A 12,707-nucleotide genomic window follows, 5' to 3' on the forward strand; every position below is an offset into this window, starting at 1 on the left:
AAAAACTATAATAGTACACAGGATCCTAATGAGATAATTAATAATGTGAAATAGGAAGTAAAGGGCTAAAGGTGTAGGGAAAGTGGGAAGGGTGGGGGAAAGGTAATAAGGGAGAGGAAAAAAATATGAGAAACTGAAAAAATGGAAATAAAGTGTTTGTAAATGGGGAGGGGAGGAGGGGGTGAAGGGAGGGCAGGGACAAGGGGAAAAAATGAGAATCAAGACCTATTATGTAAAGGTTCAGAATCCCAATGATGAATGTAATTGTATTGTATACCTACATTGTACCAATAAACTCAATAAAAAGAAAAAAAAAAAAAGAATAATCATCAGAGCTGGGAGTGGTGGCACTTGCCTATAATGCCAGCACTCTGGTAGGCTGACGCAGGCTCGAGTTTGAGCATAGCTTTGGCAACCTTAATGAGACCTGCCTCAAAATAAAAAATAAAGACTGGGAATGTAACTCAGTACAAAGGCCCAATATCAATCTCCAATGTCTACCTACCTATCATAATCTAAATAAATAAATACATATTTAGGTGTATTCATAGTTACAAGCAGTTACATGGTTATGTTTGTAAGGAGTCCTAACTTTAGTAAGGAGAATGACAAACTGCAATAATACAGAAATAATTTCTGCAATTATCTGAATAAATCTCACAAACATTCACTTGAATGAAAAAGACCCGCAAGAATACTTTCTACGTGTATCTATTTATACAAAGGCAAAACTAGTCTTTTTCATAAGCCTTACTGCTTGAAGGTGATGAAATGAAACAGTATAATGCCTAGGATTTTCTTCAAAATAATCCAGTATGAAAGGCAGAAGGGTAGGTTAGGACCTGTTCACTGAAGCTTGTCAGTAATGGTTCACTATAGTATTCACTCCATTTCCATAATGATAACTCCACTAAGGGATCTAAGCTGTTAATAAAAAGTTGTTACTGTGCTGGTTTTTGCTGTGCAAAAAACAGTGAGCTCAAGATTCAAGTTTCTATGTTCCTATTTCACAATCTGAGTCCTTACGCAAAGGCTAAAGAATTAAAAATGTGGCTGAGACTGAAACCTTAGATTCATGGCTGAGGTCTTATAACCAAAGACAGATTAATAAGAGAAAAGCATATAAATCCATTTAATATAAGTTTTACATGTCATGGAAGCCTTCATAAGGGAATTTGAACCTGAGAAAGTTGCAGCCCAGGACTTTTACACTAGGGTTAGGAGCAGAGCCGTAGAGAATCCCACAGGACAGAGTGTGCTCTGTGGTGCTAAACTGAGAGGATTCAGCACGGCCAGTGCATGCAAACCCCTCTCTGTGTCACTGCATCCTCAGAGATGAAGATGCTCCTTTCCTTGGGGAGAGGGAAAGCACCTCTCTCCTGAGGATCTGTCACTTGCATGGGACAGGCTCAGAAAGTACCTCCTAGGTTTGATCCCCTGGTTCACAGGAGGGTATTAAAGGGTCAGAATGACCTTCCACATTAGCATTTTCTCAAAGCCTTCACTTTTCTTCTTTGCATTGTTTCCTACACAGCTTCTCAGTTACTGTCCAGTGGACTCTGAGGAGTTGTAGGAATATGCAGGTGCAGACACAACACCCAGCTTCATCTCCAGTGATGCAGGAGACTGTACGTCATGAGGTAGAGTCTTATGCTCCCCTACATCACTTGAACAGAGCCCAGAGAAAGTGACCTTCTGGGGTATCCATATTGGAACGAATCCTTTACTTTAAAGGGTTTTGTGGCTGGGCCGGGGATTTAGCTCAGTGGTTCCGCTGCCTACCTTGCAAGCCCAAGGACCAGAGTTTGATCCCCGGTATCACAAAAACGGGTTTTGTGGTATCATGTCCTAAACCCCTTCATGGTGAGAGATCCAGAAAATCCTTTGTGAACAAAGGACTGCCCAGGCAATGTGTTCAGAAGGTCACTGGGCAGATGGAGGCAGCCCTGGCAGGACTCTGGGAACAGAGTAGGGAGCTTTCTGGGACAGTGGTTAAAACTGAAAGGATCACTAGGTGAGGTGTGCTGGTGATGAGTGAGAAGACTTGGGGCCCATAACTGCAGCAGACTTCACTGTTGGGACAGAAGGAACCACAGAGGGAGTTTAAGCAGGTGAGTGAAACAATCAGACTTTCATTTTAAAATAATCACATCAGCTCCAGTGCTTGGACGGAACAGATGGGGCAAGATTCAGAGAAGTAGAGTGTTCAGTTCAGAGTAATTGGCAGAGCTGGGGAAAGGGCTGGTGCAGGCAATGGGACAGCAGTGAGGGCAGATTTGAGGGCCAGGTAAGAAACAGCTTCACAGCCTCAGGGTAAAGGATCGAAGTACATATGGCAAGGACACCGGCAAATACCAAACAATACAAAAGTGCAGGGCTAAAGTTCAAAATGATAAAGGATATTTCTGGTTGGCTACAAGTGGTGCCATGGAGCACTGACTGAGGAGGCTGGGAGCCAGACAAAGAAAGGTCAGATCTCAACATTTCAAAGGACAGCAGGGCCTGCCCCATGTGATACCATGAGAAGCCTTTCTGGCCCCTGCAGGTTTATTTATGAAGCTGAGTTAGACCATTCTGTGGCTAGAGTGATGGAAAATACAGGTGGGCAAAAAAAAGAAGATGAAAAGCAGAACTGGCTTACAATCTGTGCATCACCCAAATGGGCTGACCATGGAGCATGAAGCTAAGCACAGGGAGAGGACAACAGAGGAAGCCTAGGCAAGGTGGAAAAGGAGTGGCCAGATATCCCCAGGGTACCTCTTCTCAGCAGCACAGAGATGATTTTCAAAGACAGCTCAAGTCCACAAAGATAAAAGCCTTAAAATTGAAATGCAAATGAGAGCCATGCCAGAAAAGTCAGCGTGTCTCCTAAACCTCTATGACAAGAAAGATACTCTCCTGGGAGACACAGGCCATCCCTCAGGAGCTGCAGGCAGGGGAATGACCTAGCCCAGGTGGGCCTCCAGCCACCAAAGTGTCCCCAGAGTGCTCATGTTCCTCCTCTGGTAGGAGCCAAGATTTCAAAGGCCTAGCAAAAACACTCATTTACAATGGTCAAGATATGGGAACGTGGCTAGGGATTTAGTTCAATGACACAGAGCCTGCCAGGCAAGTGCAAAGTCCTGAGTTCGATCCCCAATACCAAAATAAAAAAGATATGGGAACAGTGTGTTGACAAAAGAATGGATACAGAAAATGTGGCATTAAGAACAATGGAATACTATTCAGCCATAACAAATGATGAAAACCTGCCATCTATGACAACATAGATAAATCTGGATAACACCATCTGCCACTTATATGTGGAATCTAAAATAGCCAAGCTCACAGAAGCAGAGAGTACAGCAGTGTTTGCTTGGAGCTGGGAAGGGGAGGAAAAGGGCAGATGCTGATTAAAAGGTACAGAATTTCAGTTATGAGTAACCTCTGGGATCTAACATACAGATTGATGACAACAGTTAATAATACCATGTTGTTAGCCATGACTTGGTATCCAACTACCCAACAGAAGAACAGATAGAGAAACTATGGTTACATCTGCATAATGAAATACTACTCAGCCATTAATAAGAATGAAACCTTATCATTTGAGACAACATGGATAAGCTTGAAGAACATTATACTGAGTGAAATACACCAGAAACAGAAAGACAAATATTACAAGACCTTCATATATGGCATCTAAAATTTGATCTAACAGAAAGAGCAGAACAGTAGTTCCCAGAAACTTGGAAGGGGTCAAGTAGAAGGAGATAAACAGGTAAAAAGTCACACTTAGGAAGGAGGACGAAGCCCTGGTTACAGAGGGTAACTACAGTTAACAGCAGGGTGCCAGATATTTCAACCTATCTAGAAGAGAAGTTTTTGAATGTTCTCACCACAGAATGATAAATGTACAAGGTGATGGATACACTCCCTTGAATTAATATTTAAAGTATACACATTCTCTAACAAATTATATTCACAAGTATGTACAATTAACAAGACTCAACTAAAAATATTGTATTATGGACTGTTTTCCAAAGGCCTTGATCTTAAATGTTCTCTTACACACTTCACAAATGGTAACTGTGAAGTGATGATGTGTTAGGTAGCTTGACTGTGGCACTCCTTCACAGGGTATATGACATCAAATCATCAAGTTGCATACTTTGAATATTCACAATTTTTGCCAATTTTACTTCCAATAAAGTGGTAAAACATGACACACTGACCCTTGACCACCAATGAGGCTGTACAGGGCCCACAAGGGGCCAGCGCTGGGCTGAACCCTGCGAGTGCATGTGCTAATTCTGCTTATCACACGCTAACACAGGAACACTTCAATCACCTTCACAATGCACTGTTTGGAAGACAAGTCTCTCAAAGACTAAGAATAAAAAAACAATGATGAAACTGCCTGGGATGACACAAATTAGGAATTCTATACCTAAAGGACGTTAAGTCACAATTCCCGCAGTTCTTGGTATTTCAGGTGTCCCTGACCTACTTCTTTAGACCAATTTCTTAAAACTGCCACCTTCTCTTTATGTCGCCTTAGGAAAATCATTTCTGCTCCCCAAAGATAGGCTGATTCATCTACAGAACGAGAGGGGGGGGGGTCGGTGATTTCAGTCTGTTATCCCACAGACCCATAATTGCCCAAGGGCTTACTGGGGTCAGACAACACCATGTTCTGTCTTTCTGAACAAATGGTATGGGAACTCACTGGTGTGGGCTCAGGGATTACACAGCTATCTCACAGAAGATTCACTAATCTTTAACCCCCTTCACTGAAAACAAGTGAGGTAAGGACAAGAGATAGCATGGGGCATGCTGGCCTATTACGGCCCAAAATTTTAAATTGTTCTGTCATGGCAAATGCCAAGGTGTACCAGAGTACAGAGAGTGGAGCAATGAGCCCATGTGTTCCCACTAACCAGCTTCAAGGACAGTCACAACTGGCCACTTCTCTCTGCCTCCACCCCCAACTAACACTGCACTCATATCCATCTAGGAAGCAAAACAGACATCTTAGCATTTCATTCTTGAAATTTGTGAGTGTCTAAAAGAAACCTTTCATAAATATGACCATAATATCATGATACCTAAAATTGTAGCAAAATTTGTTATGTTACATCTACTCATTTATGTCCCCAAGAATCAGCCAGATATTCTTGGGTTCAAGACAACCTCCCTCTTCTCATTAGGACCAAGAGGGAAGCATCCATGAGCATCTAAGAACAGACATTAGTCCTTATTTTCTTCAAGTGATAAGAATGATATACTTGTAATCAGAAGAGGAAGGTCAAATTCAGCAATTCTAGTTTTACACGAGGAAAAGAAAGATAGGATAGCAAAGGTAGACTAGTAAGTAACTGCACTTCCTGTGCCTGGCCTAGTTTTAACAAATTCCCACCAGCTTGAACCATCAGTGGTCCACATATGACTCTCCCATCAGGCAGCTTGTACCACTGGTGGTACAAACAGATCTGTTTTTATCAGTCTTTTTACTAATAAAATTAATAAAAAGCCACCCATTGGGACAGTCATGCATGGACCACTGGTGGTTCAAGTAACCTGGCACCAAGACATATGAATTATGACCCCATTGTGCCTATGTTAATCCTTGCACCAGTCATTGAGGGGTTGTCTTTCCCCTTCCAAGTGTGGGGAGCCAAGCTTGGCAAAATCAGCAGCCTGCCTGAGGTCTCACAGGTCACGGGGCTGAGGTTGACACACAGTCTGTCTCACTGCAGAGCTCACATCTTACTTCTCTGCCCACACTGATGTCGAAGAGGGGGAGGAGAGGCTGCCCCTGGGTATCCCTCCGACGCCAAGCCTGTCCACCCTGGCCAGGTACCAGGCCATAGCACACTCCTAAGCTCTTCTGCTACCTCTTCCCTCTCTCCCCATGACTCCAAGGCAGAGAGGGACCCTCTATAATGTGTTCCTTGGGGCAACATGATGGAGGGGCCTTCAGCATCCTTAGGAAGTGGCACTCACCAAACTGGCCATCCTGTTTCACATATAACTCGATGATGCCATAGGCGATGGTGGTGGCAGCCGGGATCTCCAGCAGCACACTGGTGTCCTTGATGACATTCCCGTCCTCCATCGCTGACACCTGTGGATGAGAGCACACACTCCCACCTGGGCACTCACACCTTCCTTGGTCCTTTCTGCTTCCCCACTGTGTCCAGCCTCTGCTTTGTACATAAGGACGCTGAGGACATGGCCACGAAACTGAGGAGGAAAGAGGAGCCAAGTGGCACAAGTAAAGATTTTATTCCTATTGGCATCAGGATGTGTTACACACAGCCAGTGGCCAACCTTGTGGCATAAAGGTGAGATTCCAGAGAGCGGGATACAGGGAGGTTAGGTGCTCAGTGCGACGTAAAGGTAAGCGATGCACCACTTAATTACATTTCAGTCAACAACAGACCACATAAATCAGAGGTCTGACGCCATCATAATTACAGCCAAAAAATTCCTGTCACCTAGTGACTTCACACCCATCTCAATATGGTGGTGCAATGCATCACTCGTGCTTGCGGTGACACTGGTGTAAACAAACCTACTGCAATGCACCATCGAAAAACCATGTACAGTACAGAAAGCTTCATGATGACAATTACTGTTACTGGTTCATATATTTACTACTCCTACTTATAAAAAATATACATTGAAACAGCAATGGCGTGTCACTTTGGCAGCAACCTCATCCATCCTCTCTGGGAGTCTCTTGACAACATCAAGAAGCCATGTCAAGTGACTGACCTCGACCATTTAGGTCTGTAGAAGCACATGAGGTGGGAGGTGTTTGTACAACAACAAAACCACCCAATGATGCATTTCTCAGAACACAGTTAAGTGATGCATGACTATAAGATAAATAATCAGCAATTATCAGGAATCATTATCAGAAATAGTCAGAAATTTCAATTTCTTTCATGTAGGAAAACAACTTGGAAATCCTAATAGAAATCCAAAAAGGGCTTGATGCTTGACTAGGCAAACCTGGCTAAATCATTCCAATCCCAGTGGATGGGGTTCTGGGCTGGTAAACAAACTAGGAAGAAACAGTGAATCCAGGAGAGGCTAGAGTGAGGAGTAGCTGGTCCTAGAAGGGCAGGTAGGAAAGGCTGGGAAGTTAGACACCAAGTTTCTCCTTCAAACACTGGTAAATACAAGCCCTTCCTGCCAGTTGGGATGGCAGTCTTAGCTCCAGACTACATCTACACAAACTTCCTGGCTTGTCCAGAAAAAGCCCAAAAGTACATGAGAAGGAAGTCTCTAGGAAAATATGAGGCACAGTCTCTTGAAAAATGGCAGACTAGTGATCAGCAGCAAAATTCAGCCTGAGTTCTGGAATCCAGACACATAGAAAATAACAACTTGGTGAAGAGGGGAAGAAAGAAGCATATGAATGGGAATCAGAAAGGAAAATCAGAGAAGCTGGTGAGATGGACCATGGTGCTGAGAGAAGAATGCAGCAAAGCAGTCTGGAAGCTGAGCCCAATGGAAGCCACCACCGCAAACACAAGGTGAGCATCAGGAAGGAACAGTGGACCAGGCCGAAGGACCAGGCCTTAGGAGCAGCCCAGGTTTGGATCCAAGATGACTTCTTCCTCTTTGGGCAACACCAAAGAGGGAATCCAGTCTGGAGCCGGCACATTGCCACAGAGTGTTTACTCGGGTGACATTTCAGGAAGGGGTTGATTACGTACGTCTGGGATCAGAACAACTAAAAGACAATTTCACTTTAAGGTTCCCAGTTTAAGTCTCTCATAATATCTAGGAGACAGATAGTCCCAGGAGTCAGCTGTGGACAAGAAACAGGCTACACAGAGAACCCTTAATAGTTCCAGGCTCAGGCCAGGAAGGACACAGGTCCCTACTGTGGGTGGTGAGAAGCCTGACCAGGCTTGTGCTGTGTATAAGAACAGATGGGTTGGAAAGCACTGCATTAAGTTGTAAATCCTTGCTCTGCTGCCTACAACCAGCAGATCTGAAGTCTGACTGCTTTCACATCTATCAAGATGAGCAAGGACAAATTAATAAATGTAATGCAGTTACCTCACATGAATAGAGGCAAGGACAAAAAAAAAAAAATCACATGATCATCTCAACTGATGCAGAAAAGGCCTCTAATAAAATTCAACATCCATTTAAGATTAAAAACCCTGAAGAAATAGGCTTTTATTTCAATCTGACAAAAGCCATTTATGCAAACCAATGTCCAACATTATACTAAATGAGGAGAAGCTGAAAGATTTCCCTCTAAAATCAGGAACAAGAAAAAGATGCCTATTACTACCACTCCTCTTCAACATAGTTCTCAAAACATTAGCCAGAGCAATCAGGCAAGAGAAAGAAATAAAAGATATATATGGGAAAGGAAAAAAGTTGAATTATCATTATTTGCAGATGACATGATCCTCTACATAGAGAACCCCAAAATATCCACCTGAAGACTCCTAGAATTATCAAATTCAGTAATGCAGTTACATACAAAGTCAATGCTAAAAAATCAATAGCATTACTATACACCAATAACAAACACACCAACAAAGAAATGAGGGAAACTGCCATTTACAACTTCATTAAGGAAAATTAAATACTTAGGAATTAACCCAACCAAAGAAGTGAAGGACCTCTATAATGACATTCTGAAAAAGGAGATCAGAAAGGACATCAAAAAATGGAAAGGTACCCCCCGTTCCAGGATAGGCAAAACCAATATCATGAAGTAGCCATACTTAAAATACTGATGTACCAATTTAACACAATCCTAATCAAAACACCAACAGTATTCCTCATAGAACTAGAGAAAGCAATCCTAAAATTCCTAAGGAACCAGAAGAGGGAATGGGGAAAGCAATCCTGGGCAATAAGAGCAAAGCAGGAGGCATCACAATCCCAGACTTGAAGTTCTACTACAAAGGTACAGTGATTAAAGCAGCATGATATCGGCAAAACAAAACAAAAAAACAAAAAATGTGGCTCGATGGAATAGAACAGAAATGCTGAAACAACCCCAAGCACATTCAGCTACCTGATCTTTGACAAAAGGGCCAAAAATGTACTCTGGTAGAAAGATGGCCTCTTTGACAAAGGGTCCTGGGAAAATCGGCTACCCACAGGCAAAAGATTGAATCTACATCCATGTCTCTCTCCATGTACGAAACTAAAATCAAAATAGATCAAATGTCTAAATGTTACACAAACATTGAATATGCTGGAAGATAAAATAGGTAAAATTCTTTAAAGACACAAGCAAGGTCTTTCTGAACAGAACCTCAATTGCGCAAGAAATAACACCAACAACAAACAAATGGGATCAAACCAAATTAAAAAGCTTCTGCACTGCAAAGAAAACTACTCACAGAGTGAAAGACAATCTACAGAGGGGGAAAAAAAAACTTGCCAGCTATTTTTTGGACAGAGCACTAATATCTACGATATATAAAGAACTCACAAAATAAAATCCCTCCCAAAATTAAGACTCAATCAAAAACTGTGCATCTTAAATTAAATAGACACCTCTCAGAAGAAGTACAAATGGCCAATAAATATATGAAAAAAATGTTCAACATTTCTGGCCAATAAAGAAATGCAAATTTTAAAAAATTGAGGGGCCGGTGATTTAGCTCATTGGTTCTGCCACCTGCCTTGCAAGCGCAAGGACCCAAGTTCGATCCCTGGTACCAAAAACAAACAAATAACAACAACAAAACCAACATTGAGATTCCATCTTCAGAAAGAATGGCTATCATCAAGAAATCAAATAATAACAAATGCTGGTGAGACTGAGGAAAAAGGAATCCTTCTATATTGTTGGTGAAAATGTAAACTAGTATACTCATTTTGGAAATCAACATGGAGAATCATTAAAAAACTAAAACCAGAAATTCCATTTGACTCAGCTATTCCCTTTCTAGGCCCTTGAGATTGCAGCAGATCTGATGAAAGCCTGGAGCTGCCTGCACCTGCAAGAGAGTCTATCTGAGGGGTTAACCTCTGTTAAGGAAGGCAGCCCACAACATCCTTGAGTCCTGGATCCAGCAGTGACTAAAGGCAGATTGCCCTAAATGTCTTTGTTGCACAAGCCAATAAATTCATGTCCCTTAAGCCAATTTGAGTTGTTTTTCTGTTAATGCATTATAATAAAGAAAGAGTTCTAATGAAGACACCACCCAAGGCCCCAGACCAAAGTCTCCAAGGCTAGGACAGGACTGGCTGCGGAGGGCTTGACTTGTCCACGCCGGCCGTACACACCTGCACTATCTTGGTTTGGATTCCCACCATGCCGCCACACTTCTCCTCAATCTGAACGTGCTCCGATATCACACACTTCTGCGTTGTCACAATCTTCTGCGTCAGGACACACAGGACCTCATTCCTCCTCTCCAGCACCTGATGGAGTATGGGGTTTTTCAGGTTTATTGTTCTGAAAAACAAAAATGGCCATGAGTGGCCCAGTGTCTTCAGGGATATGGATGCAGTAGGAATTTCTCCTCTTACACAGCTGGTGGCTGGGAAGGGATTGATTAGGTGACAATGAGTTTGTTGATTTCCTGGAGATGGAAGAGAAGATAGGTCACCCCAAAAGGTGTCAACGAAACTCTCCTGAGGCCACAGCAGATCAGCTCCCCTCAGGCTGTACACCAGAGGGAAGAGGACTCTCCATCAAACAAAGCACTGGTTCCAAGGAAGAAGAAAAGAAATCTATCCCCCTGGGGAACACCAACCCATCTGCCTTGGACCAGGAGAGGGCTGAGGAGAGACAGATAGCACAGCTGGAACCAGGAAGCACAGGGACATTACTGGGGGGGTGAGGGTGAGGGACCCAGCTTCAACCACAAGTACCCAGGAGGAAATTGGATCTGAATTAAAAAGGAGTTTCTTAACCTGACAGTAAGAAAAATGTGTAACCTCTAAAAAGGGATTTAATATCACTTCATGCATGGAGAAACTCTCAGGCCAGTCTGGAGTGGACCACCCTGGGTCACGCAGCAGAGACCTAGGGCCTCCCCGACCCATCCCCAGCCAGGAGAAATTCAGCAGCATTTCAAGAACAGGCTACATTTCTACTTGCAGGGAATGATCTTGTGCTTAGAAGCAAATGATGAAATAAGCTCTTTGGAGTCTCATTCATTGCTACATATAGGCAGTGAGCCAGAAAAGAACCCAATGAGAGGTGGAGTCAGCACAGGATGAGTAAGTGTTCGTCCAGGGCTCTTTAGCAGTTCAAGGTGAATGACCTCATGAATCTCAGCACCGGTTCCAAACCATACCCAGGGGCAGGACACCCACTTCAGGCACACTCAGATTCTCCAGGCTTGGGGATGTGTTCCCCCAGCTGGAAGAAGTCTCTGGGAAGGCGCATTTCAATGTACTGACCTGCCTGGGGTGGACGCGGGGCCTATACATGAATGGCACCAAAAGTGTGGCTCACCCCAGAGTGGGAAACCATTTGGCCATAGAAAGGAATGAGATTTTGACACATTCTACAACACATATGAGCTTTAAAGACATTATATTAAGTGACAGTCCACAAAAGGACAAATAATGTACAATCCCACATGCCTGAAATAGTAGCGACAGAACGAAGACTGGAGGTTATCAGGGGTTGGGGCGTGAAGAAATGGAGAATAATTAATTGCTTAATGGCTACAGAGTTCTGATTTGAGGTGGTAAAGTAGTGCTAGAAATGGATATGATAACAGCATGAATATACTCAATACCATTAATATACTTAATATTTTATACTTAAAATATTTTAGATTTTGTATATATTTTATCACAATAAAAAAGGAAAGAAATTTTAAAACTGGGTATAGGCAATGAGCATATGCCCAGAGGAGTTAAGGGCCATACAAGCACACCAGACACTTTCCCATGTTTGTCATGAGACACAGGGAGCAAAGCCACTGCTAGTATACATCGTGGGAATTGTGAGCCATTTAACAAGGTCAGAGGGATGTCTTCACATCACTCCCTTGTTTAAAGCTTTCGGTGGCTACATCCTGTCCCAACCACTTACCCAGGCTGCAGCCCCCACAATCTGCTCCTGCTTCCTGCCTCCTTCCCCAAGCCTCACCTGCCAGCATCCTCTCTGTGCCTTAAGCACACAAGGCGCGCACACAGAGCCACAGCCTACACATCTCATAGCTGCAATCTGTCACTTCTGGAAGGTGCCCCTCGCACACTCTCCACACAGTGGCAACACTGTCACACCTATCGCAGCCTAATACTTCTCTAGAAAGTGTATTTCCACACCAATACTTTTTAGCTCATTCCTTTACTTGATCATTGCCTAGAATATAAGTTTCATGGAGGCTGGGGACCATGCGTGGGTACTGCATCAGCACCTGGTGCACAGGAAAGGACTTGATAAGCATTTTTTAGAATAACTGAATACAAAAAACATACGGCCTCTTTATCCCTTTTTGTCTATTGCTTCAATGAATGTTTACGAGTGTGCAGATGTACCTGAGTGAAAGAGACACAACATACAGAAAGGGGGAAAGGAGAGCTAGCATTTTGGCTTAAAGAATGGTAAGTAAGCCAGGTGTGGTGGTGCTTGCCTATAATCCCAACATTTGGAAGGCTGAGGCAGGAGGACTGCCATGAATACAAGGCTAGCCTGGGCTACATAGTTCAAGGCCAGCCTGAACTATAGATCAACACCATATCTCAAAAAAAAAAAAAAAAAAAAAAAG

General features: G+C 43.1%; 1 protein-coding gene and 1 non-coding gene across 8 annotated transcripts in view; both read right to left on the reverse strand.

Moving 5' to 3' along the window:
- Gsdme (gasdermin E) overlaps positions 1-12,707 on the reverse strand; it is a 69,055-nt gene that overhangs the window by 20,823 nt on the left and 35,525 nt on the right. For all 7 annotated transcript variants that reach the window (XM_033757314.1, XM_033757316.1, XM_033757312.1 and 4 more), the window contains 2 exons: positions 10,261-10,432; positions 5,986-6,106 (listed from right to left, as the gene is read on the reverse strand). In XM_033757314.1, coding sequence (XP_033613205.1) covers positions 5,986-6,106; positions 10,261-10,432 — 293 coding nt within the window. The remainder of the gene's footprint in view (positions 1-5,985; positions 6,107-10,260; positions 10,433-12,707) is intronic.
- LOC117284182 lies at positions 1,518-1,713 on the reverse strand. The gene has a single exon (XR_004515282.1). It is a non-coding gene; the product is annotated as a small nucleolar RNA SNORA73 family (small nucleolar RNA).

Source organism: Fukomys damarensis, unplaced genomic scaffold, assembly GCF_012274545.1.
Source record: "Fukomys damarensis isolate Sample0158 unplaced genomic scaffold, DMR_v1.0_HiC HiC_scaffold_4, whole genome shotgun sequence".
NCBI lineage: Eukaryota > Metazoa > Chordata > Mammalia > Rodentia > Bathyergidae > Fukomys > Fukomys damarensis.